The sequence below is a fragment of the Carcharodon carcharias genome, chromosome 23 (assembly GCF_017639515.1).
Source record: "Carcharodon carcharias isolate sCarCar2 chromosome 23, sCarCar2.pri, whole genome shotgun sequence".
In the NCBI taxonomy this organism is placed as follows: Eukaryota; Metazoa; Chordata; class Chondrichthyes; order Lamniformes; family Lamnidae; genus Carcharodon; species Carcharodon carcharias.
In genome coordinates, this window is record NC_054489.1 from 14,732,489 (window position 1) to 14,760,022 (window position 27,534).

The 27,534-nt window shown below is 40.7% G+C and overlaps 1 protein-coding gene across 3 annotated transcripts; it reads left to right on the top strand.

The window, feature by feature from the left end:
- Positions 1-328: 328 nt before the first annotated feature.
- casc3 (casc3 exon junction complex subunit) lies at positions 329-27,277 on the top strand. Of its 3 annotated transcripts, none has more exons than XM_041173450.1 (13): positions 329-487; positions 5,235-5,262; positions 6,018-6,070; positions 8,856-9,008; positions 10,618-10,769; positions 13,677-13,853; positions 14,970-15,676; positions 19,542-19,603; positions 20,570-20,777; positions 21,466-21,564; positions 21,946-22,151; positions 23,887-24,049; positions 25,311-27,277. In XM_041173450.1, the coding sequence occupies exons 1-13, from the start codon at positions 341-343 to the stop codon at positions 25,322-25,324; spliced, it is 2,169 nt and encodes a 722-aa protein (XP_041029384.1). In that variant the 5' UTR covers positions 329-340; the 3' UTR covers positions 25,325-27,277. The 3 variants fall into 3 exon arrangements, with proteins under 3 accessions (XP_041029384.1, XP_041029385.1, XP_041029386.1); XM_041173451.1 differs by having other exon boundaries at positions 23,887-24,009; XM_041173452.1 differs by lacking the exon at positions 329-487 and adding an exon at positions 4,098-4,127.
- Positions 27,278-27,534: the final 257 nt, after the last annotated feature.

Consider the following 27,534-nt stretch of genomic DNA (forward strand, 5'->3'; position numbering starts at 1 on the left):
TGGTCTCCTTTGTGCTAAAAATAACCTGTGATTCTGTAGTTTTGAACTCTGCTGACACTACAATTCCCAGAATCCTCTGGGCGGTGGGCGGTAACACCCCGGCCCCGACTGGGGCATTTTGGGAGTTGTTGTTTTACCGGACTGACCACACCCCAGTGTGTGCGCGCGCGCGTCACTGGCGGGGGCCCCACCCCCCCCCCCCCCCCCCACCATGTCTGCCGGGAATTGTAGTTCCCCCACTGGCTTCGCGGCTGGACTTCCTGCCTACAGCTCCCGACACGCACTGCGCCAAGGGGGGGGTGGGGAGGGGAGGGCCTTCCGGTTGCATCCAAACGGCAAGATGGCGGACAGGCGGCGGCGACGGGCGTCTCAGGACACGGACGAGGAGGATGAGGAAGTGCCCCGGTCGGAGGTGGAAGCCGCCCCGTCCGTCAGTTGCATCTTGGACTTATCCGGCGTCCAGGCTCGCGAGGCCGAGTCCGAGTGTGTGAGTGTTCCCCGGGTGGGGGAGTCAGTGGTGCGGCGGGATGAAGGAAGGAAGAGAGCGGGGCCTGGGGCCCCCGAGCGGGGCCTAGAGGCCGGGGTGGGGGGATCCAGACTCCAACCTGCAGCCTTTGGGTCCAGTTTGTAAGACAGTGGCCGACCTTCGGCCAACGTGGATGGTTTAAATGCGCCGCTCGATGTGTTACCCGCATAGAATATGGAGCTTCTTATACTAGTTTAAATGAATTAGGTTTGAGTTGGATGGTATTGCGGCGGTGCCGGGGAGCTTTCAGGCTGTGAGCAATGAGGCTTTAATTCGCAGTCTCTTTCTGATGGCCTCTGGAGAGCGACCTCTGGAGAGCGACACCGCAGGTCTGAGCTCCGGGTTGGTGTGTGAATCTGGTGTTTGGCCTCGCCGTGTGATGCCCGTTATTTGCGTGTGTGTTATAAAAGCGAGCCTTGCTTCATGAGAGGGCTGGGTCGAAGTTGCTGAGGCTTGTGTAGGAGGTAACAATCTGTCCATATTCTGGGTTAGCTGCACACCTCGATCCCCCACCCACCACCACCACCACCACCACCAATTGCAATGCGTCTTACGCTGTGCACTTGGGTTCCGAGTTTTGCCAACTCTGCACTTTTTTTCTTCCACAGTGGATGACTTGCTGATCTTGGATGTGTTGTCGGGCTTAGGTTTGAGGAAAGATTGTTCTACCTCTGCTTATGTTTATAGCAATACTGAGCAGCGCTGAGAAGAGATTTGGAAATGCCTGGCTAGTTTGGTTCAGAGTTGCATCGGATGACGTCTATGGATGATAAATAAGTTTGCGATAGTTTGTGCCTGTTTGTTTGCTACTGACAGATTAAGGTTACTTGTATATTCATGAGTTGTTAAACGATGTATTTTGGAAATGTGTTTCACACACTTCCAAGTGTAAAGATTTTTTAAGTGAAGCTTTCTGCAAATGCTCCCTGTGGATGTAAGATTGGCCTCTGCATTGTCTGTTTAATTGGTCTGAAAAGTGATTTTATTGCAGTGTACGTATCTTACGTGAATGCCTTTTAAAATGCATTAATTTGCATAAATTGATGTATCTACTTAATTTCTGGTTGCCTATCGATGTGTTTTAACATGGACTATGAATGAGGTGATGTGCATTGGACACTTAAATATAAAAAACATAATTTTCCTACTGGGTTTGTTTCTATTAAAAACACTGAAACTTGGAGGAAACAGTTGGATGCAGTGTAAAGCAGTAAGAATAAACACAGAAAATGTTAAAATCTACTATCCCATCTGCATCTGAAAAGAGGAAAGATAGGTTAATGTTTTGAGTGTGAGCCCTTCATTTGAATAGACAAAGTAAAGCCAGTACAACTTTTTACAATTCTGACCAAATCCAAGGAAAGGAACGAGCAACATTTAAAGGGTTGCAAATGCAATCAAGTTAGCTATAAAAGAACAGCTAGTGGTTTAATAATACTTATAAAGCTGCAAAGCAATGAAAAAGTCTGGATGATATGTATAGATCATCTCAATTCGTCAACCATGTTGTTTTTGATCAACCTAAGAGGTTGGTTCAAAAGAGGTATAAATGGGCTTACTGCCCTTTTCTTTGGTTTTGATAAAGGCTCTCAACTGGAAATAATTATCTTTTTACTTCAAATGCTGATGGACTTACTGTGTATTTCCAGCACTTTCTGTTTTTATTTCAGCCCTTTTCATTTTAGTTCCAGAGTAAAACAGTAGGACTTTCAATAGTGCATTCACATGCATCAAAATATTTTGGCTCATATTGAATATGACAATAAAAAAATCATATAAAATAATTCACTTCATTTTCTGCTACATCAGCCAAACTGATCCAGACATTAGTTTTTTTCAGTTATATTCTCTGCAGGGTTTAAGGGAAGCTCAATAGTGGTGTACAAATGATAAGAGTAAGAGTTACAAAATTATGATATCATCAAACTTTTTGATCTTTTATGTTTTTGATTTAATATTTTTAATCGCTAGTGACATCATCAGGGGGTCTGCCTTGTGCGAAGGAGATAAAATAATTTCCAGTGATACCATCTTGAGTTACTAAAATAATGATTTGTTTCTGTTCAGTTGTCCACACTCTCGGCTATAGCATACCACCCCACTGCAAAGTTGTCACTGATACTTTTTATGTAGAACTGGGAGGTCAGCAGCCTAGAAAGGATATTAATCCACACTTTTAAAACTGGTAAAAGGGTCACTGATGCTGAGATTTCTTGTTTAATAGGTATTTATGGTATATATTTCATGTTGCTATAATTTGTTTTTACTTGTAATTTGTTGCATCTGTAGAAAATATATGCAGCCGATAACAATTTGGACACAGGACAAATCCCAGTAATGTGGAAGAAGGCCCTTTAAAAAGTGCCTATGGGGATCGCCCTCTTACTCTTACAGTTGCTGCTTGCTTGTCTTTGTACCTCTTGTGATTGTAGAAATCATTGGATTAAAACAAGATGACCACTATTTCTAAGCTATCCCAGCTCAGAACAAAGAGCTGGTTGTTGCTTCTAAAGATCGGGCAATAGAGTTTTGAATGAAAAGGCTCAGTGGAGCACTGAGTCTGATTTACTTAGCTGATCTACTTGGGGAGAAGACTGCAAGATCAACTAAAAAGCTAATGTGATAACAGGAATCATCCTCTTTTTAATATTGTGGCATCACCACGTTAGCTCAAGTTGCTAACCTTACTGCTTCTGCCCACTGTTGGTTGGCTGAAGGTTTCTGCGGTCTTTGGCTAATGTGTATAGACATCCTTTGTTTTCACACAGATCTCACTCTTGTATGCTAAAAGAGTATCAAGCTGGAAATTCGAAAACCACTGGCTTAAGAACCAAACAGCATTGCTGCTTATGTCGCGAAGAGTGTTCAATTTGGAGTGCACAACAGACCAGAATTATTAACCCTAACCACAGAACACTGGGAGATGAATGGTCATTTAATAGGGCTAAGAGCTGTGTTTTATGAAACAAACTATTCACTGGTCAGTTTTTCATCGGACATGATTACGTTTTCAGTTTCTGCCATATTGGCAGGAAGGTCCATTTTAGTTTTATGGACTGGAGACTTTTACGAACGCTGCTCATAATGTCAAATTTAGAATCATCGATGGACAACTTTGAAGATTCTGGTTAAAGGAGGTTCCATAACAGAAGTTCCCCTGACAAGTTCAATATGAGGGAAAAACACAGTATCCGTCGTTTCACTTAACTCAGACCGGTTCTAGTCTGCCTAGCTCTTTTACCAGTAAAATCACTTCTTTATAATCAGTAATACAGCAGGTTTACTCTGCTAGATTCTTCCAGAAGGTCTTAAGTTCTCGTTGTTTCTGATATGTGAATTGATGTGTATGGTTCACTGTAATCGTCTAAGCCTCCTGTCCCAACCAATTTGTATACACATCCATGAGACTTTCCTGTATTGCAAAATGTATGGCTTGGAGATTTTAAAGATATATTGTGTATAATAATGCTGTATGGCTGATGTCTTGAGTTCTTGACTCCTGTATTGAACCTGCAAGAATTTCCTACTGCGTGGGACTCTGAAACATATTTCTGTATGTATGAGGGATCCAAGAGGAATGGTAATTTTTGAGATCATGCAGGTAAATCTTTTACAGATTACATAGCAAAAAAAAACAATGTTTTTAAGGCCTATTACCAATGATAAAACAGGGATTTTTTTCTCTTTTTAAAAAAAAAAGTAAAGTTTGCTCTAGTGAATACTCATAGTAATATAGGATAGCAAGTGCCTTTTCTTGCAGCATCTATGTGGTGAGGTTATGAATTTGACATTTTTTGGCCAGTACAATATTTGTGCTTGGACAGGTTTTGCTGGATGTAACTATAGTTATCAAAATATATTGAATATAGGAAGGTGCAAGCTGCTGGAATTCTACTGGGTATATTTAATTCCGATTTTAATCATGGTAAAACTTTTAATCTTTCATTCTGTATAATTTGATGACCTACATTGTTAGTTTGTTTTAGATTGGTAGCTGTCACCTTATGGAGTTTTTGTTGGGAATAAGAAATTATAGTCCTCCCCAGTAAATGTCAGTTTTGACCTTTATTTAAATATGAGATGTGGATAATATGTTTAAATGTAATGGTTTAAAATGTGCTTTGAATCAGTGTTTGAGATATTTCATGCTGTATAGGGTTCTGTGAAATGTCAATCTTTCAGGTTTTCATTCCAAGATTGAACTTGATGTGCGTCCCAGAAAGGCAGTAAGCACAGCAGTCAGTTCTGTTGGTTTTGTTCTGTGGCAGACGTGTAATTTGCTTAGAATCATTTACTGAACCTGTGAATTACAGTGTTATGAAGAACTTTTGGATAGAACCTGTGCTGACTGCACAAACCATATGCTTACAGGTTTGCTGTGCCGATTTCCATGCTGTGGTGGGATGTTTTTTCACGTTTTGCTAGAGTTGCTGATTTCTGATGTTCTGTCCTAGTTACGTAGCCCAGCAGTTGTGTGTGTGTGTGTGGTGGGGAAGGGGGCAGGGGGGGGGGGGGGCGGTGAGATGTCTTGCTAGTCTTTGTTAATGGTTATATAACTATGTGTGTAGTTGGCAGTGGTGGAAGATTGGTGCTAAGTATCAACTCTATGTAATATTTCTGAGTCGCAGATCACAGGGGCCATATACATAAATTTTAAAAAAGAATTTACCGTAGGATGGATACTAATAAAAGTTTCTTTCTTTCACAGGAGAGTGAAGATGGCATAGAAGGTGATGGTAAGTACCATGGCTACACACAAGCTTTATTGGTTTCAGCCAGAATTCATTACAACATATTAGGGCATCACTTCAGGTGCTACCTTCTTGTCCCCTATCTAATTTGAAAAGCAATTCTCCTAATTAAGCGAGACTCAGTTTGCAGATAATTTACCTTTTTATGCAGATGAAAGGCAAGCCTTTGGCCTACCTGTCCAGGCACACTGACTAATGCTGGGATATAGTCCCACAGGCAGTGGCAATGAATGTTGGCAGGTAGCTTTACCATTGTAGGGTCTTGCAACACAATCTGATTGTGTCCTCAACCGACATTCACAGCATTTTGCAGCAGAAAACATTGTGTAGTGATCAGCACCACCTGCTTCTTCCTATCACCAACCCCCCTCTATCGCCAGCCTATAGAGACGGAAGCCCTCGTAGCCTCCCCATGCCCTCACCCTCTTATACTGCAGCACCAAGTCTAGTGATGCTGTGCCTTTCATTTCCTCTTCCTCCAATAACGGTATTGTTGCAAACAGCAAACCCAGCACAGGGTCAGAAATTGAATCAGGGGCTATTAGTCACACAGCAGACAGTATATTTATCTATTGAACCACCAGATAAATCTATCTAATTATGTTTTCTGGTTGATGAGGCTGTTGGCTTAAATAAAAAATCAATGATTGGTTCTGTGTTCATTTCCTTGGTACTGTTGTAATGTGTTGCAGTACTTTACTTTGATTACAAATTTGCTAATTTTTGTTCTTTGATTTCAGCTGTTGTGCTTTCAGACTATGAAAGCGCTGAAGAGAATGGTTCTCAGAAATCTGTAAGTCCAGCAATTGATAACTTCAAAGCCTGGAGCTGTGTACGAAAAGGGATAACATTGTACCATTCCTCTGCTGGTAGTGGGCAGGTGGTATTCTGTGAATATTATACATTTGCTGCCAATAGCAAGGCAGAGTACTGTTGCTGTAGTAAAGGTACAGTACTGTACCTCGTCATACCTATGCTGGTAATATGGATGTTACCATTCTCATTTAATGGCAAGTACTACCGGTTGCCAAATTTTCACGTTTCTTTTTGGTTTCCATTGTTTTTGTGTGTTGGCGTGAGTGGCAGAAGTTAAGAGTAGACCTATGGTGCATTTGCTCTTTGTGGCCTTCCACCAATTGATTGCACTCTGCACGTGCACTCTTCTCTCCCTTCTCTCCTGGCTCTACGCTACAGCTCCTGTTCCTGAGCCCTGCTTCTCATCCGAGCTTCTTTCTGTCTTTCTCTCCCTTGGTGAGAAATTGTCTCTCAATCTGGCTCCCTTGAGCCTGCTTTTCTCCTAGTCCTGGGCAGCCTGTTTTGTCTGATGTCTCCTGAGTGGTCTCTGCTGTTGTTTTGGCTTCTTTCGCGTCTTTTTTGATGAGCTTGCCTGTCTCATCTCTTCAAGTTCATTTTGGCTTGCTTCCATGCAGCATCGCAGCTGCACTTCCTTTTGATCTTTTTGCAAGATCTAACTTGTTCTGCTCTTGATTCTTATTTCGTTTGGCAATCGGAAGTATGATCAGCAACTTGGATTTGATTATTCCTCCCAATGTTTGTATATACAAAAATAGCTCCACCAACAGTTTTTATACTGTATTTTTTTAAGTTTTTATCTGTAAGAATTGTGTAGAGTACAATTTTTAGTCTAAATATAATGTTAAATCAATCAAATGTGTACAAGGGAATATATGCACTCAAAACAATGACCTGAGTGTCAGAAATGGTGGTTCTGGATGACTACTCTTTAGAGGTGGTAGGGGAATTATCCTTAGCTAAAATGGCAGGCAGATGCAATTTGTAACAGCGTAATATGACTTGAGCTAATATGTGTTGGAACATTTCACAACAGATACATTTTATATTTAAAAGCATCTCAAATTTTGCTGGATGTCCATATTCTATGAGCCTTAACCTAGCAGATGTAACCGGGCATGTGTTCAGAGACTGATGGGGAGGAGGAAGGAAAAATGCTGACTTACTATTGAACAGAAGAATAATAAAAGCAGTGTATTATATCTTAAATTAGGATTTTGTCAGTTGTATGTACAGTGTGACTGTTTAGCTATATTGTTTGCTGGCTTCTAATCAGATATAAAATTCTATTAAAAAAACCAAACTCAAACAGAAAACAAATTCTGGAATACTGTGAAATCTCTGTTGTTCCCAACACACACATTCCTGTATTGCTGTTTCCTTGGTGAGGTATTTGCAGATTGATGTTATGCTACAGCTCACATTTTATGTAGGCGAAAGTTAGTCAGAAGTCCTGCTGCTGCAGTAAGATGGCCAGGCTGAGATCCACCACTCCTCACAGTTATGTTGCCTGTTCACTGTTCTGGTTCACACATGAACAGTGACCATTGAGAGGAGGAGGAGGGGGTGGTGGTGGCAGTGTCAGAGGGCTGCTGGCTGGATAGAAACCAATGCAAGTCAAGACTGAGGAAAAGGGGAGTAGTTGGGGGAGGTGGGTGGGTTTGGGGTGGGGGGTGGAGAAGGGAGAATAAAGTGCCACAGCCTTTTCTGGTTTAAGGATGGAGGGGAACTAGACATAATGATGAGCACACATGATATTCATCTGATCATATCACATTGTATTGTGCAAGCAAAATGGTATTCTTTGAAGGCAGTTACCCCGCAGTATTCTTGCACTCAGTATTTTCTAATGACATTGTCCTTTAACCATGTATATTTTAATTATTTTTATGCTTGGAATATAATTAATACATTAGTGTATTGTACATAAAGATCCATGTTAACTTGGTTAATGTAATTGAGAGAGTTAGTAGTATTCACAATTTATTTAGTGGGTTTCTGTATTTTTATGGTACAAATGTGCGAGGTAGGCAAAGCCAACTGCAAAAAAAGTAGCTGACCCAGTAGTCCTGCTAGGGCTATCCACTTTTGCCCCAACATCTGTTTGATGAGGTAATTTCAGAGCATGTAGCCTATTTATGTAGCAGCACTATTCTGTTTATCATTGTTTTAAGGCCGCATTGTTTGTCCTGTCAGCAGCACAGTCATTCCTCCAGCAGTATAAATTTATCCATCAGCAGCCAGGTTGCAATCTTATTGCTGTCAAACTGAGCAAACCAGCTTATGAGGCCAAGGATTTTTTGCTTACTAGCTAGTTAAATACCTACCCTCAAAGTTTGAGGGGAGGGAAGGCAAAGCTGCTAGAAACATTGGTTATGACTTGATTAAAATGCAGATGCACAGTTGTAGTTAAAGTTCCAATGATATGGAATAAAAATGGTGTTTCTGCATAAGAAGTTTTGGGTAATTACCGGTTTTTGAAATGGTCCTAAAATGTCAATACATCTGTTGGAAAGAGAGTAAGTAGATCTGTTCTGATTTTTTGGGGGGAGTGGTGGGGGTGGTGCAAGTATGATTCCTGTCAACTGAAGCTAGATCAGTATTCAGATGAGTGTTGATGTTCATGTAGGTGTTGGAGGGAGGTAGTGAGGGTGTTAACTTCAGTTTAAAAAAAATGTTAATTTGCCATGATTATATAAAATGTTTGATTTGAATGGTTGAGGTGAGTCCTCCGTTACTAATGCTTAAAAAATCTTTGTTTGCAGGGGGATGAAGAGGAAGGCGAATATAGTGACGAGGAAGTTCCAAAGGAGGAAGTAAAAACAGGCAATGAAGGGAACGAAGATGAATCGTCCAAAGAAGGAAAACCTGAAGAGAAAGGAGAGATTACTGGAGAAAGACAGAGTGGCGATGGACAGGTAACAGAAACTGCTGCTGTTTTGTTTTGATATGGACAGGGAGCAGGTTTGAATCTTTAATAAGCCTAATAGAATTGGAGGAATTTATTTTTTGGTAACAGTGTACACCGGAAGAGTGGAGAGAGATGTAGAACGACACAGAAGCAGAGGTATACATCAATAAAATAATTTAAAACATGCATTTTTATTGCACCACTTCACTTTTCTTGGAAATATGTCAAAATACTTCACAACCAAGGATTAATTTGCACTGTCATGACTTATGTCGGCAAACACAAATCATTTGACTAGTTGATTTGTTTTTGATGCCTTTGCTTGAGGGAACAATGTTCTAGGAGAACTTCTTTCTGAATAGAGACATAGAATCTTTAAAATCCACTGGAACATGTAGAAAGACCTTAGTTTTAATGTTTCACCTCTGACAAAGCAGCACTGTACTGAGTTGCTTAGTTTGTGTGTTCAATTCTTGGAGTAAAGCTGCAAGCTTCTGACTCCAAGGTAAAAGTGCTACTTACTGAACCAAGTTAACTGCAATGCAAAGTTCTAGACACAAACGCAGAGAGCTATACACATCATCTTTGAAAGAGAATCTAGATGATAAATATAATGGAAAGACTAGACTAAATGGAGCCCAGTTAGTAAGGTATGAGCTTGTTGATTCATGTGGCTTTTTCCAGTTATAAAAATGAGATGAAAGGTGACAAACTGTGGGACCCCCCCAGGAGTTTCTTGATTAATTCTCATTCTGACCAGTGTTTACAAATTAATCTGAAGGCTGTCATCCCTTTCTACAAAATTTCAAGGGCAGGAAGAAGAAAAGAATGGCCTGTAAATTTTGTAATGGCATTCAAAAGAGATGGGGAAAAAAATCGGGTGCTTCTTGATTTATATCTTGAGGTAACTGCTGAATGCAGGAGTTGTACAGCTGGAAGCTCAATATTAAATTGCTGGACTCGAGCAGCTATTGTGAAGATACATTTTTAGCACATCTTCAAGAGTGTCATGTCCATTTTACATGGAAATGTTGATGTAGAAGAGTAGAAATGCCCTCTCTGCAAAGTGTGCTCGCCAAAGGCTCAATTGAAGCATTTGGTTCAGGAAGACCCAGGTACAATTCTAGCCTGTACTGAGTCAGCTAATCTCACACAGAGTGCTACAAGAGCTCAGTGTCTCTGAGTTAGTAAAGAGAAAATTGGCTAGGGTTCCTGCTTCTCATCTCTAGCCGTTGACTGCTGGTGGAAGTGTATGTGTGAAAGAGCATCCAGCTAGAACAATGATAGGCTGGACTATGATGCTTGCGTCAGTATAGCCAGCAGGCAGACGTCAGTCTTTACGCAAAACTGCCAACTCGTGTGAGCTATCTATGGGACTATTATCTCCAGCAGGAAATCAATGACTTCAGGAGAAAGGAACGTTAATAAGATTTTTAAGACCAGTCCTTACTCAGAATGACATCATTTAGCCAAGTTACAGAAACTGGTTGCTGCTATATCCTTTTTAAAGTCAATATAGATGAAGGCTGCTTAATTCCTGTCCTGTAGATTGTTGTCCTGTAGATTGTTGCTTTTTGTGCCAAGACCTTTAACCTTTCCTCTTTTTTTCCCTGCAGGAAAGTACAGAACCTATTGAAAATAAAATAGGTAAAAAGAACAGGCGGCAACTGGACGATGATGAGGATAGAAAAAACCCTGCTTACATCCCACGGAAAGGACTCTTCTTTGAACATGATCTCCGAGGACACACTGAACCTGAGGAAGTGAGGTTTGTATTCCTAGTTTTAAGCCTGAGTTTTAAATATACTGGAAAAGTTAAAAATCTTAGATTATTGTTGTAATGTTCAGGTAACCAAATCATTCAGGAGAGGGAGCCATTCATGAGGTGAGTGTATTACCCTTTGTAACTAAAACTGTAGTAGAATCATGCCTCTTTTTGAAAAAGGCAAATGTTTAATTTAGCTATATGCCTTCCAATAAGTACATACCAACCAAAGGATTGACATTTAATAAGCTATTTCCTGTAAAATTCTTGATTACAGAATGGCCAATGACTGCATATACTTACACAAATAGTGCCTTAAGGTAAAAAAAGAAACTTTCCAAGCTGCTTCACAGAGGGGTAGTTGGTTAATAATCAATTTTAAATAAAAGATGCAGATATAGCCTACATAAAAGATGCAGATATAGCCTACAGTTTAGTCTAGAAGTTTGGTCAAAAGGTGGGTTTTAAGAAAAGTATTGGAAGGGAGAGGAAGGGCAAGGGAGGGGAATGGGGATTAATGGGGAAATTCCAGAGCATGGGGCCTAGACAGCTGAAGATATGGTGCCAATGGTGGGCCAAAGTAAAGGCGGGGATACGAGGCCAGAGGCAGAGGAACAGAATGTTCCTGGGGCAGAGGAGGAAGTGAATGAAGGGATTTATTAAACATGAAAATTTGAAATTGAGGGGTTAGTGGGCCAGGAGCCAGTGTAGGTCAGCATGAATAGTCGCATTGGTTGAGCAGGACTTGGTGTGGGGCTGGTTCTTCCACAGTTTTTCTGGAGGAAATTGGAGCTCATCCTATGCTAGAGGCCAAATGATGAGTGGCATCACAGGTAGCAGAGGGGTCGAGTCAGATATCATCAGAGAACGCATGGAAAAGCTAATCCCATGCCTTTAGATGATGCCAAAGGACAGCATGGAGATGAGGAAGGGGCCAGGAATGGGCCCTAGGGGTAACAAGGCAGGAAGAGAAGCTTCCCGAGGATGCTCTGGCTAATTGAGTGGAAGAAAATAATGGCAGTCCCATTGAGATGGAAATCGCAGGTAAGGTATCAGCGGAGGATGATATAGGAAAAACTTTTTACCCAGAGGGTGGTGACAGTCTGGAATGCGCTGCCTGGGAGGGTGGTGGAGGTGGGTTGCCTTACATCCTTTAAAAAGTACCTGGATGAGCACTTGGCACGTCATAACATTCAAGGCTATGGGCCAACTGTTGGTAAATGGGATTAGGTAGGTAGGTCAGGTGTTTCTCACATGTCGGTGCAGACTCGATGGGCCAAAGGGCCTCTTCTGCACTGTGATTCTGTGATTAGTTGACCATGTCAAAGGCTGTGGAGAGGTCAGAAATAGGGGAAATGCACCAATGTCACCGTATGCAGATGTAATTTATGACGTGAAGCCGTTTCAGTGCTAGGGAATGATGGGCATGCAGGAATATTTAAAATTATATTTGGCATGTTTAGATGGAAACATAAGCAATCATCCAAGCCCTGTAATTATATTAGTTAATAAAAGAGACTTACATAGCATTTCATGACCGCCAGATGTCTCAAAGCACTTTACAACTAATGAAGTACTTTGAAGCATGTACACTGTTGTAATGTAGGAAACAGCAACCAATTTGAACCTGGGCTTGAAACCAGAACCTTGTGACTCAGTGCTACTCATTGAGCCATGGCTGACACTTTTAGCTTTGAAGTTTTAGTTTTAATTTTTAAATAGCTTTCTTGTATCTATTCATACCAGTTTCTATTTTGTGATTGATCTGTAATCAGTCTTGTGTAGAAATCAAAAACAAAAACAGAATTACCTGGAAAAACTCAGCAGGTCTGGCAGCATCGGTGGAAAAGAAAAGAGTTGACGTTTCGAGTCCTCATGACCCTTCAACCGTTCTGTTGAAGGGTCACAAGGACTCGAAACGTCAACTCTTTTCTTCTCCACCGATGCTGCCAGACCTGAGTTTTTCCAGGTAATTTTGTTTTTGATTTCCAGCATCCGCAGTTTTTTGTTTTTATATTTTTATGTAGAAATCAACTGCCCAAGCACATTGCCATTAATGTTTAATTATTTTCATGTTTAATTTTTGTCAGAGTGGGCATAATAAAATGTTTTCTTGGCTTCTTACTTTTGCAGCTAACCAATGTCAAACAAAGCACGGATGTTGTCTGGGGCAATTGATTTATCACTCATTTTTAATTGCAAAATTGGTTCTTTTCAGTAAATCAGGCTGTACACAGTAAGTGCAGATATTTGTACACAGATTATTTACCGTGACGGTGGCTCAATTTTAATAAAAGTGCAGAAACAAAATGGAAAACAAGACAGGCTGGCGTCAATATTTCTTGCTCTACAACAGTTTGTCGTTTTCTCTCTCTTTCACCACACCTCCTGCACCCCCCCACCCAAACTGCCATTCCAAAGGCCAAAAAGGGGTACGGCTGTTCCTGTCACTAAAGACATTTAGTATTGGGCCATTCCATGTTCCTCATTGATACTTCATTAAAGGTACTGCAAGATCTGATGGGTCAGCTGTTATTTATATTCTAGTGCAGACCCAAGCTTACTGCAGTGGGTTGAATACACGCCACCTCCATCTACATTGTGTAGTTGAAAACATTTGCTTTTAATTTTTTGCAGTAATGACCTAGTGGGTTTTTACCCCCACATTTGAGTTTTGTCAGCTACTATTTGAGACCCAGTGTGCCGTGCCATGAGTGCGAAATTTAGGATTGAATCCTGCAGTGTGTTCATCCCACAGGTGCAGATCAAGATGTATGAAAGATGTGTGGGTTGTACCCCATATGTGTGTTCATGCTGGTCTGTTTGTGTTTTAACACTAATTGATGTGGTTGTAAAAACCCTAATTTGTTCTGAACCGGTCAGTGTGATTTTTATTTTCCTTGTTTACAGACCCAAAGTCCGCCAGCGGAAGCTTTGGAAAGATGAAGGGCGATGGGTGCACGATAAGTTCCAAGAAGATGAGCAAGCACCTAAATCTCGAGATGAACTAATTTCCCTGTACGGTTATGACATTCGATCAGACAGAAACCCTGATGAAATAAGGCCGCGAAGGATAAGAAAGCCAAGGTTTGGAGAATTTCAGGAATCATTGAGTTTTCAGTGCATTGATGGAATTATAAATATGCGAACAGTGCAGCTCTAGTCCCTCACGTTAATTTCTTTTTCTCAAAGCACCTCGATTTTAATTTATGTACTTGTACAGATATACCCTCAACCGCCATTCTCTTACTGCTGCCCCCTTGGCTTTCTAGCCCCCACCCCTCTTTTCTCCTTCTGCAACTATGGTAGGGGCAGCTGGGGGGGTTTGCATCATTGGGAGGTGGGCCAGAAATTTCTTGTAGGCTTGGTAGCATTAAGGGAAGGGCCCTAAGCTACTATAATGCTGGGTAAGAGATGTCTGGTTTGGTAATCTGAGAGGAACTCCTAAGGCTGGAATGACTTTTGGGAGGATATGGTGTAGGCCTGTGATGAGATGAGGTACCTGGGCTTTGGCAGCACAAGAAAGAAGCACTGGAGTCCATCAGCATTTGGTTCTGGGTTCCGGCAAACTCTAAAAGGCAATTACTACAGCCTGGCAACACTGGGAGGTGGAATCCTGTGTGTATGAAAGCTGGTAATGGGAAGATGGGCAGGTTGCTGATTTCTGAGACAGCTGAGAAACTCCACCTGCCTCTGATGCAGAAATGGTAGCAGGAGGGCATGGTGGAAATGCAAATGGGCGGAAGGCGGAGATTAATTCTGACTTAGAAGAATTTGAGAATTAAAATTACTTAGGAAAGCATATCTCCAAGACTGTGAAATCCAGCTAGGTGCCCAGAATTTCATCTTTGTTGGGGATGGACCTAGGAGTTCTCATGGGTAAGTAACTAACTGCACTACCTACCTTGGAGACCAAGAAAGGAGACTGAATAAGAAGCAAGTAGAGGCAAGAGGCAGTCCTCAACATGCCAAAAGTTGTGTGAACAGAAGCAAGTGTGACCCTTGCACATAGAACAGATCCAAGACTTTTGCATGATAGATGTAAAAACTTCCTTGATGTTTTCTGTTAGTTTCAGTGACCATTGTGGATTGGGACAACATGCCTGCCTTCACAATTGGCTGCAATTGATAGTAACATACATATTTTAAATGTTAACTTGCTGTCACCTTGATCCTTGGATATAAATCTGTTTCTTTTTAAAGGTTTAGAAGTCCTCAAAATCGAGACCCTGATTGGATGGATGAACCACCACCAAGGCCTTACATGCGGAAGCTTGGCAATAGTGTCCCTTCTGCAAGAACTTTTAACCGAAAAATGGGAGGCCCCGAGCGGAGATCTCCAGCAAAGAGCTACTCCAAAAATGCTGCTTATAGTGAAGACCGTAATAATATGAAACCAGCTGAAGTAAATAGTTCAAAAAGTTATCACTCTTCCGGAGAATTATCCACCAGTGAAAATAAAATGGATGTGAAGAATGTTGAGCAGAGTCATTTGAGGGAGAGTGTGATTGTGACAGACAACATACAGCCAGTGAAGAACAATGGTGTGGCAAGAGAGGATGCCCCCATACAAAATCAGTCTCTCCCTGCTGAGACTGTGCCCCAGGTACAGGAAAAGATGATAGAAAAGAAATCCTATTCTCGTATTCGTAGGACCAGGAACAAGGTCACTGAAGTAGGAAAGCCACAGGCAATGGAGGACAGTTCTGTACCAGGTTTGGCTGCTCCAGCTCAGCAGATCCCTGTTCAATCTGTCCCTCCTCCAGTACCAAAGACAGGCTCCTGGGAGACTCCACCTGTAGACCCCACTATGACTGGGCTAGAGCATGAGATGACCCAGATTAATTTATCAGGGAAAAACTGGACGGCGAGCAGTCAACCACAGTATGTACAACCACGAGAACTCCGCGGTAAGTTCTGCTTGATGCTTCCGTTTTCTGCTTGACCAGTTTGAAGTGGCTTGCACTAGCATTATAATGTTATGATCGTGAGTGTTCCTTATATTGGAGAGGCATTAACACGTTTTTTAAAAACTGCGTTAAGAGATAATTTCTTTCTTGAAAGATGGGGAAATGATGGATGTTCCCTATAATGATGTAATGGCCAGGATTTGATTTGACTCTTCTCCACACTCCATCACCTCTTTCCTCTGGCATGTTTTCCACTTCTGAATACTTCACCATTTACCAGCTCCTACCTCCTCTTCAAGTCGTTACCATTCACTGTCCTCAAAAACGCTCTTGGGGCATCCCGAGGTGCTTCATACGTATGAACAAAAGAATTAGGAGCAGGAGTAGGCCACTCAGCCCTTTGAGCCTGCTCAACCCCACATTCCTGCCTAGCCCTTGTTAATCGAGAATCTATTGTTATGATGCCAGCTGAAGTTACCCCTGGACAAGCCTGATCCCAGAGTGAAATTTTTTCTCCAAGGGTTGTGTGACTTTGGAATTCTCTGCTTCAGAAGGTGGTGGAGGCGGAATCATTGAATATTTTTAAGGCAGAGGTAGATAGATTCTTGTTAGGCAGGGGAATCAAAGGTTATCAGGGTTAGATGGGAATGTGGAAATCAGAACACAAGAAGATCAGCCATGATATTGAATGGCAGAGCAGGCTCGAAGGGCCGAATGGTCTACTCCTCCTATTTCTTATGTTCTTATGAACCCAGCTTGATAGATCCTAACTTTAATTTTGTTTAGGTATGTGAGAGTAGCTACTGAACAGAGTCACAGGAGTCAGCTGATGAACTTTTAACAAAAGAATAAAACACTTATTCAACAAGAAAAGATGAACTATATTACAATACTCCTTCACCCACACCTATACCTTTACAGATGAATACAGATTTGTAAAGATAACACAAGTTACAAAAGCTATCTCATGCCTTTAATGTTCACAGTAAGTATATAACCCATGTAAACCAATAGGCACCCTGTTTTCAGATACCCACACTGTGAAATCAAGTGACAGATGCCACCTCAACCAGATGCTATGGATCTCTCTGCAACTCCCCCCAGATGCTTGTCACACCGTGATCCAACCCGTCTCTCTGCACTCTGTCTTTCAAACAAGGGTTTCCTTTCACCACTCTAAGACCTCACCTTAGAATCTTCTTCCAAACTGCCAAGTTCTCTCAGACTCTTTCCACAAGGGTTCACCTCCAGAGTTTCAAACTCTCTTTCTGATGTTCCTCTTCCCTGGGTCACCACATGCATTCAAGCTGTCTCCCAAGCATACTCTCACTGACTCAGCTGTCACCAGTACACCAATGCTTCACATCCCCATAGCAAAGAGTTACTGACCTACAGTTGTCTCTTTGGACCTTCTTGCATCTTGCAAGCTGTTCTCCCTCTAAATCTGCTTTCTGCAGCTTTTGTCTCTTTAAATCTGAAATTTGGAGCCTTTCTCTCTGCTCCTTAGAATTTCACAGGACCTTTTGCAGATTCCTCTCCTTCCTTTGGCTAAAAGGTTTTCTTTGGACTTTCTACTATTCCACTTCCTCGGATTTTGGAGTCTTTAGCTTGGGACTGGCTATCTGTCCCCTTTGCTCCAGTCTCTCCTGGCAGTTATTTTCATCCAATTTTAGCTTGGGGGCTGGCTATCTATCCCTTCTAGGTGGCTCCCAAACCAGCTGAACTCCAACAGCTTCCATATCTAACTACTGTTTCTCCTCACCTGTGTTTGTCTGTGGGAGGGACCTGTCTGTATGGACCCCTGTTGCTAGGCAATAGTCCAACTCTTCTACCCTTGTTTGTTTAACTTCGCTTACAGTCATAAAAAACCTCATTAGAAATGCAAGCACCCTTTTAAAGTGAAACTAAAATTTGATTTGACCTTTCTTAACACACCAATGCAAAAATACAAATCAAACTTAAACTTTAAAGCTAAAACTCATTCTTAACCCCCACAAATATAACTTAAACTATCTCGATTTCCTAACACTATCTAGCTCTGCCTTAAAATATTCAAAGTCTCTACTTCCACTGCCTTTTGAAGAAGAGAGTTCCAAAGACTCACTACCCTCAGAGAAAAAAAATTCCCCTCATCTGTCTTAAATGAGCCACCCCTTAGTTTTAATCAGTGGCCCCTAGTTCTAGATTGTCCCACAAGAGGAAACATCCTCTCCACATCCACCCTGTCAAGACCTCTCAGGATCTTAAAGGTTTCAATTAAGTCACCTCTAATGCTTCTAAATTCCAGTGGATACAAGCCTAACCTGTCCAGCCTTTCCTCATAAGACAACCTGCCCGTTCCTGGTTTTAGTCTAGTAAACCTTCTCTGAATTGCTTCTAACACATTTACATCTTTCTTTAAATAAAGAGACCAGTACAGTACACAATACCCCAGACTTGGTCTCACCAGTGCCCTGTACAACTGAAACATAACCCCCTACTTTTGTAATCAATTCCCCTCGCAACAAATGATAACATTCTATATCCCTCTGAGTCTCAGAGCTCTGCAACCTCTCACCATTTAGATAATCTTCCTTTTTATTCTTAATGAACAATTCCACATTTTCCCACATTATATTCCATTTGCCAGATCTGTGCCCACTCACTCAACCTATCTATATCACTTTGTAGCGTCACGTGCTCTTCGCAATTTACTTTCCTAACTATCTTTGTGTCGTCAACAAATCTCACCACCGTTCCTTCGGTCCCTTCATCCAAGTCATTTATATAAATTATAAAAAGTTGAGGCCCCAGCACTGATCCCTGTGGCACACCACTTGTCACATCCTGCCAACCAGAAAAAGACCCATTTATGCCAACTCTCTGCTCCCTGTTAGCAACCAATCACAGCCTTTGAAGTGTTCCCAGTGTTGCAATATAGGAACCACAGAAACTAATTTGCACACAGCGAGGCAATATGATAACAGCAGGTGATCCAATACTCATCAACAGGGGTGCAATCCATTGTTCCATGTTGAGAAATAGTGCTATGTTAATGGACATAGAGGCTGTATCTAGCACAGGGAGAGAGCAAAACATTTTAACATTTAGCAATAAGTTTTGACCGGTTTTGCTGTTGCTAAGGAAGAAAGGTAAAAGCCAGCTTCATTAGCCTGACACCTATCTTGGATAGCATGGCACAACATTTTATTATCGTGCATTTAAGGGAGGGTACTTAAAAACACTATTTTAAATAAATATGTATAAGTATCCTTTATGTTGGGGTAAACTAAAGTAAAATAATACTGCTGAAAATATTAGTAATTGATAAGTAATCATTCACCACCATATAATAGATAGGAATTGACTACTCTTGTTTCTTCCAGGAATTCCCAATGTTCCTACATGTAACCTGATTTTTCGAATGTGATCTGAAGCAACAGTCATGATATATTTAATATTGATTTTTATTGTTACATTGGAAAAATGCTTACTGTGCCAAATAGTGCGGGATGCAGTGTAGGAAGTGATTTGAAACCATGCTATCAACATCAGAAAATGTGTAATTTTGACATTGTGCCCATGCAATAAGAATTCAAAGCTGAATGTGTTTATTGAAACTGAGTGCAGGGAGAGAGACTGCAATCAGTTGCTATTTGGGTGATAATTAGTAAGGGCTGCATGGAAATAAAAATCAGTCAAAGCAGAAATGGAACCAATGGGCTCTCAAGTTCTGTTTTTTTTTTACAAGAATGCTGATGGTAACACTTCTTCCTATAAATGCTATTTATTCAAGTAAAATAATACTGCTGAAAATATTAGTAATTGATAAGTAATCATTCACCACCATATAATAGATAGGAATTGACTATTCTGTTTCTTCCAGGAATTCCCAATTCATTACATATTGGTGCTGCTCCTGCCCAGTATAACCGGGTGGAAGAAATGGTAAGCTGAGCAGAGTTTGCCTTCAATTACTGGAATTTTCTGACCATAATTAATTCTGTTGTGCCATAACGATCGAATGACTATGTATAAAATCATTGTTGTTATGTAACCTGCATTATTTTTTAAACAGTTTTTTTTCCTGGAAGCTATTTGCGCAAATTTATTTATTTATTTATTTATTTGAAACACCAGACTGACATTCTAGATTTGTTATGAGCAACAATTGTTGTCATGTGGAATAGGTGGCGGATAAAATCTTTAGAATCATTCTAGGTGGGTTATAATCCTGGAACTCCCTCCCTAACAGCATTGTGGGTATATCTACACCACAGGGACTGCAGTAGTAAGTGGGCAGCTCACCACCTTTTCAAGGGCAATTAAGGAAAGGTAATAAATGCTGGCCTAGCCAGTGACACCCACATCCCATGAACAAATTTTTAAAAAGATTCTATATGTGGCAGTTTACTAAAATGTAGACTTATAATTTTAACCCAGGCCCCTTCACTTGAGAGATACTTAATTATTGCTATGTGTGGTTGTTAGAAGCATTAGTATCTTGGAAAAGCTCTAATGCACTTCAGCGGCTTGGTCTTACGAGGAGCTAAGTTGGCAAGGTGATATTCATAATGAATAATGTAGTGTTTCTGAGTTGAAAGTATTGGGGAAGGGACAAAACAGATTGTTACGGGTGGGAAAAATTGAGGGATGGGCACCATGATCTGTTACAAAAACAAAAACAGAATTACCTGGAAAAACTCAGCAGGTCTGGCAGCATCGGCGGAGAAGAAAAGAGTTGACATTTCGAGTCCTCATACCCTTCGACAGAACTTGAGTTCGAGTCCAAGAAAGAGTTGAAAGAGTTGATCTGTTGTTTTATGGAGTAGAGAAATACAGCCTACACACCTCTGTTGAATTGTTGATTTTCTATGAGGAGTATTTAACTTAAAATGGTTGAATGTGTTACAGGGTAGCCAAGGAAGACGGGCAAAGCGCTACTCATCTCAACGGCAGCGGCCAGTACCTGAAGCACCTCCACTACCACCACCACCACCACCTCCTCCTCCTCCTCCTCCTCCACCAGCACCTGCACCTGCACCAGCCCTGGGACCGGCACCAGCTCCAGCCCCTGGACCTATGCACATCGGCCTCATGGAAGGACACTATTACGATCCACGTAAAGGGATTTGTTTCTAATTTTGTCTTGTAACCTGGTCTTCAAATAGCAAACTCGGTTTAAAATTAGCTTAGAATGTTGGGATCACAAAATACCAACTGAGATTATTCTAGTAAGATTTCTTTTGAACTTCACGATTTGACTCGTAATAACATCGGAGCAATCAAAAACCAGCTTTTAAATGGATTTCTCCTCGAACTAAATATTAAAGACAGATGTAAGGTTTACCGTTGGCCCTAGAATATTTTGCTAATGGGTTGGAAAAGAAAGTTTCTTTAAGAATAAATGTTGCTGTATGTCTGTTTCACAACGATTCATAAATGAGAATTACTTTGGCGTTTCCACACATACTGGCTCACCATGTGTTATATTCTACATACATCAAATAGGAGAGGGACTGAAGGCCAGTCAGTATAATTGGAACCATTTGCAGAGTTTTTTTGCGAGTTTTTTATTGTGCTTGTGAATAAGTTGAAGATAGTTATTTTGTTCACGATCATTGTTTAAGTAGCTGTGACAATTAAAAGCAGATCCCAAAGGATTGATATGCTAAGCTAATGCAGTATCTTTGGAAAAACTAACCTTACAGCAATTTATTATGAATAAGTACCTTTAAGCAGATTTTCAGTCCTCTGCTCATGATGCTGTGACCTGTCAGCATAATCTAAACTGTGGATTCTGTTTGCAGTACAATTTCAAGGACCAATATATACCCACAATGAAAGTCCAACTACTCTACCACCCCAAGGCATGATTGTCCAGCCCGATATGCACCTCCCTCATCCAGGTATATTACTCTTATAAAACAAGAATGAGAGATTGACTAGAATTCGGATGCATTGGTAGGGCGGGGGAAAAGAATCTTAATTGAAGACTCAAAGATAATCTATCTGGTTGATTGGATTCATGTTTGACTGCTTAAAAAGAGTCTCACCGTCATCAACTGAATTTTTCCTTCATTAAGCTTTTTAAAAAAAAATCTTTCTTTTGGATTTTTGTATCTGTTAATTTATGTCATTGGTTCTAGTGTTTTTTAAAAAAGTTCTCTGTGTTCTTATAGCATTCTATGCCGTAGCTTTTCTTTGTAACCATGTTTATGGATCGTTCCTTCGAGCCTTTGTGAATTATCTTAAGCTTATTCCTCTGGCTAACTGCCGATCATTATCAGTTCCAGGTTTTAATCACCATCAGTCTCCTGGCCACCTAACCAACCCCGGCCTCTATGCTCCTCAAGTCCAAATGCCAGCTGGACAACCACCTCCACCTCAGGTGCTGCCCCCTCCCTTCTTCACACCAGGAATGATGAACTATGGAAACCCCAGTTATCCATACACAACTGGGGGCCTCCCACCTCATATTTATCCAACCACTCAGGTGAGGATACCTGCAGGGTATAGTAATGGTTGGTATGTAAGAGTTTATAGATCAGAACATGTTCTTTGGTTTATCAATGTGGAAAGTTTTACCATCAAGGCAAAAATCTGAATACAAATTTGGAGCAAGTGCAATGTTTTTTTTAAAAAAAAAAGAAACAAAAATGTTTGCTTTTACTTCTAAGTGTTGACTGCAATTTCACTGCCAACTTGAGTATTTTCAAGGAAATGGAGAGCAAACCAGACTGTGCATTGTAAGCAAATGTCATACTTACCACTATTCTTTAGTGCACATCAAAAGAAGGATTTGTATTTGGCGTCCTGAGAGACAGGTTAAAATGCTGTACAAATACAAATGTCTTTTTTTAGTCTGTTATAATTCCTCAGTAAATACATTACTATTCCCACATGGGAAATTAGGTTATGGGATGTGTCGCTCCTCTATTCAAGATAACAGGGAGACAAAAAGCAGAAAACTACAGGCCAGTTAGCTTAGCATGTCAAGCGTGACAGGACCAAATGTATGGTTGCTAAGTTTGCTGATGACCCAAAGGTAAGTAGGAAAGTAAGTTGTGAAGAGGACATAAGGAGTCTTCAAAGGGATCTAAGTTGGTGAAGCAAGTGGCAAAAAAATTGGCAGATGGTGTATAATGTGGGAAAATGTGAACTTGTCCTCTTTGGCAGGAAGAATAAAAAAGCAGCATATTATTTAAATAGGGAGAGATTACAGAACTCTGAGGCACAGAGGGATCTGGGTGTCCTGGTACATGAATCACGAAAAAAATAGTATGCGGGCACAGCAAGTGATTAGGAAGGCAAATGGAAAATAACAGTAGCGATGCTTTGCTACAGTTGCATAGGGTATTGGTGAGACCATATCTAGAGTACTTTGTACAGCTTTGATCTCTTTATTTAAGAAAGGACATAATTGCATTAGAAGCAGTTCAGAGAAGGTTCACTAGACTAATTCCTGGGATGTGGGAGTTGTCTTATGAGGAAAGGTTGGGCCTGTATTCATTGGAGTATAGACGATTGAGAGGTGAACTTATTGAAACATAAGATCCTGAGGAGGCTTGTCAGGCTGGATGCTGAAAGGATGTTTTACCTTGTGGGAAAGACTCAAAATTAGGGAGCGCATTTTCAAAATCAGAGGTCTCCCATTTAAGACTGAGATGAGGATAATTTTTTTTCTGAGGGTTGAGAGTCTGTGAAACTCTTCCTCTGGTGGAGGCAGGATCATTGAGTATTTTTGAGGCTGAGTTAGGTATATTCTTGATTGACAAGGGAGTCAAAGGGTATAGGGAAGGAAAATGAGTTCAGGCCACAGTCAGATCAGTCATGATCTTATTGAATGACGGAGCAAGCTCAAGGGGCTGAATTGCCCACTCCTCCTAATTTGTATGTTTGAATGTGCAGCAATGGTAAAAATTAGGTTGCCAAAGCTTTCTTGTCTTTTGCACACAGTTCCTGCTTGTGCAAAAGTAGCGTTTTTGGAACAATTCATCATACTAACCAAAGTTGCCTTTGCATTTATTTGCTGTCTGCTTAAATCAGTGTTAATTTTGAGGTCTTATTGTACTTCAGGCTACTATTATGCATTAATTCACCCACCATAAAAAAATGGTAGCCCACTGATGAAAGCACCGTAGAAAATTTTTTTTTTGTTTGTTGCACATCCTGTTTGTCATGGAAATAAGAAATTTCAGAAATATTAACTGTTTGTTATGTGTGGTCAGGCCCAGTCTCAGGTCTTTGGTGGAGTCACGTACTACAACACTGTACAGCAGCAGGCCCTGCCTAAACCATCACCTCCACGGCGACAATCGCAGCCTGTTACTGTTAAACCACCGCCACCTGAGGTACTTGATACATCCGTCATCTGGTTTCCATGCAGCTTAGGTACAACACCATCTGAAGCTGCAAAATACCATGTTGATATGAAGATAACTTGTATAGATTCATGTATCACCAATCTCTACTAATATCTTATGTCTGGTTAATGTTTTTCTTCTCTTTCTCTCTACTTAGAATATTTCCTTTTAAGTTCTCTTCATCAGTTGCTCCCCTACCCTGCCAAGGATTCATTCTTTCAATTCCCTCTGCTGTGCCCTCCCAAGCTGTGCTGTTCTTGAATTAGGTGGTTAATCTTTTCTTTCTCTCTCACTGTCCTTCTTTCTCCATCCCTTTTCTCCAATCTTCTCTTCCATCTCTCTCTTTCACCTAATTTATAAATTTCTATCATTTATAATGTATGCAAATGATTTTTGTTTTTCTTGAAGGATTTCTGTACTGAGAGTTCAAAATGGGAGTATCATTTAAAACAAAGCCACATGAAAGGCTTCTTTATGACTGTGTATCAATGCACCATTTGATATGGTACTGAGATATATAGAACCGTGGAAAAGTTATGGTGCAGAAAGAGGCCATTCAGCTCATCATGCCTGCACCGGACATGTTGTATAGTCTAGGAAGTTCTCCAGTTGTCCATTAATACCGGTGAGGACACCCTGATTGTCCTTTATTTGTTTGGATCAGAAGGTGGGAAATTTGGCCACGCTACCCGTATACCTGCACGTGGACTTCAAGCATCAAGTTTTTCTATGATGCCCTCACAGTGAATAACTTACTCTCCTTCATCCTCCACCGTTCCTTTCAAGTGACAAAGAGCCTGGTTAACACTTGCTATCACTCCTGATAACTTGGGTGGAAAATTGGACATCAAGCTCATGTCACATAAGCTATCCCAAATGTGTTGACAGTTTTTGGAATATAGCTCCACAGATGTCTGAAGCCCTCTAAGTAACTCACCAAAGTAGTCATTCTTCAATTATGAACCTTAGCAGTGGCTTTTGACAGGCAACTTCACTGTGGAGGACTATACATCCGAGTTCACATATCCTGACCTGAGATGCACATGTACAGTTTCCAGTAATGGTCACTGGACAGTGAACAGGATTAGAAGTCCAGGATCATTTTTCTTCTCCCTGGCCCAAAGATCTTGAGGCTATTTGTATTGCTCCAGAATGCTCATATTTAAAGTAATCAAATGCCTTTCATTAAAATTTAATAAGAATATCATTGTGGCATTTATTTAACTTTTAAAAAGTATTCTGTGGTTCCAACTTGTTGAATTTAGAAGTTCTCCAATTTATTTTTTCAGGACAGCCGAAGTGAAAAGCTGAAAGAAAGGAATGAAGCTTAGAGACGGGAGAAGTCTTTCTCTATGAATTTAAACGGAAAAGAATCCACGTAGAAGTGGACAGAACTTTTACTGATAATCAGAGTCCTCTGCTCGTGGTGTTGGGCAGCCTGCTGGCTTGGCAGTGTTGCTGGCGTTGCTAATGTTCACGGCCGTCATTTAACTCTGGCTGCAGGATTTGTCGGTCCTTGACAAAGCAGGGCATTGAGCACATTTGACTTCTTGGGTGCTTTTCTTGCACCTGTTCATGAGCTTTGTTCCTTGGGCTGCTTTCCGTTAACGGTGTGAATGGTAACATTGCAGTAAACCAGCAATCAATTCCACCAGGGTCTGATTTTGAATACGAGTCCTTTGTGATCAAGTGTGACTTAGTAGTTCCAAATAAGTACAGCAATAATCTCCTAACCACTGAACCTTGATGTTGATTAACATTGACTGATTTGTGGGTCAGTCTGCTCTGGCCTTGACTTTCTGCATCAAATGATACACATTTATAAATATATGATCCAAAAATTTCTTCAGCTTGGTGTATGGTCAAACAGTTAACTGATTTTGTCTTTAACAGGGAGAGAGGAAAGATGTAGCCATAAACAGTGTACATACAGTTTAGATTTCAATCTGGCTTTTAAGGTGCTCCTGTGTGTAGAGTATTAGTTCAGAGAAACAATTTCTCTCTCGTTTTGCTTAATCTTGCTCTTTCTTGAATATTGAATTTCTCCTCAACGTCCCTTCACCCAAGTCAGGTGCCGAGGCCACCCAGCCACCATTCTACAAGTGTACTTCAATCAGTCGTCCTTTTTTAAAAAATAAATTGGTAATCAAAAACCTGTTTTCTCCATGTAAATTAGCTTTTCTTTTGCGTTGTATTAACTTTTGAAAGAAAAAGCATGCTTTTTCGTGCAGGAGAATGAGGTGAGTACAAGCTGGTGAAACGCAGTTGGCTTATGCTATTTCAAATCAGATTGTGTTTCAGTTTGTTAATACCATCTGCCACTACTGAGGGAAGGATGATTTTTTTTATCCCAATTGTAATTACAATACCAACCTGAAATCTTGATCTGTTATATAAATAATGCATTCTGCATTTGCTATACAGGATAGAGCTGACATTACCATCTCATGTGCATCAACTCATCTATGTAATGCATTCATGCTGTATAAGAGCACTTTACTTGGGGACATTCTTGACTTGTTGGTTTGTGGCAATGTGACCATTGATACAGTAAATAGAAACATGAGCAGAGTAGCATTGCAGAGAAAGGCAAGCCAGGTCCATGTGTTGAACGTTTCATTGGCCAACGATTTTTCAACCTGCTTTTTAGGTCAAGACTGTGAAAATTATTGATGTAAGTTTAATGAACGATAGGGGATTATGAGTAGTGAATTGTAGTGTTAAATTATCCATTCTGCTACATGCCATTGCTTCCCAGGAGGCTGCAGAGGCTAAACATTGATATTGTATCACCACATTTACCAGGCCACAGGCCTGTATGTTTCTTTGTTGTTTACAGACCTGAACATTGATGCTGTTAACCTGGATTAATGTGTCCGCTACCCCTGTGGTCTGTCTAGCCTGTACCTGTTAGGCTGCTTTAGACAGGTTGTTTATATGTTAAATGCTGACTAATAAGTGTGTAATTATTCCTTCATAACAGACATTTTCTAGTTTGAAAGAAATATGTCAAGTATTGCAGAGTGTAAACACTTCCCAAAATGTTGCATTTAAATGTAATAAAATTGTTTCTTTTCCTTTTTATTTTGCCGATTGAAATGTATTTGTCAATTTCACATATCAGTTGTGTGACTAATCTAGACCCCAGAACACTGTGATGGCTAGTTTTTAATCTTCTTAGAAATGGAGATTTGTAATCAATATTTTTGTTGCCATTTGGTGGACACGGTTTAATAAAGTGTGAAAAAAAATAAAAGTTCTTATACTGAAGCTTGTTTTACCACAGTGGAAGTCCAGTCTTTCAGGTCGCACAGGTCAATTTTGTGCTTGCATTCCCAGCTAGTTTTGTTTTAATAGTATAAATGGCCAATCTTTCTCCCCTGCTCCCAGCCTCAGACTGGGCTCTTAAGCCAGCTATAAAAGTGCATATAAAAACAAAAAATGCTGCAAAAACTCACCAGGTCTGGCAGCGTCCGTGCAGAGAGAAACAGACAATCTTTTGATTCCAATATG

Excerpts from the sequence above, each read along its gene's own strand:
- casc3 (XM_041173450.1), top strand. The coding sequence starts at position 341 with ATGGCGGACAGGCGGCGGCGACGGGCGTCTCAGGACACGGACGAGGAG. Across the intron at positions 488-5,234 it reads GCGAGGCCGAGTCCGAGTGT|GAGAGTGAAGATGGCATAGA; the intron begins GTGAGTGTTCCC and ends TTTCTTTCACAG. Across the intron at positions 6,071-8,855 it reads AGAATGGTTCTCAGAAATCT|GGGGATGAAGAGGAAGGCGA; the intron begins GTAAGTCCAGCA and ends CTTTGTTTGCAG.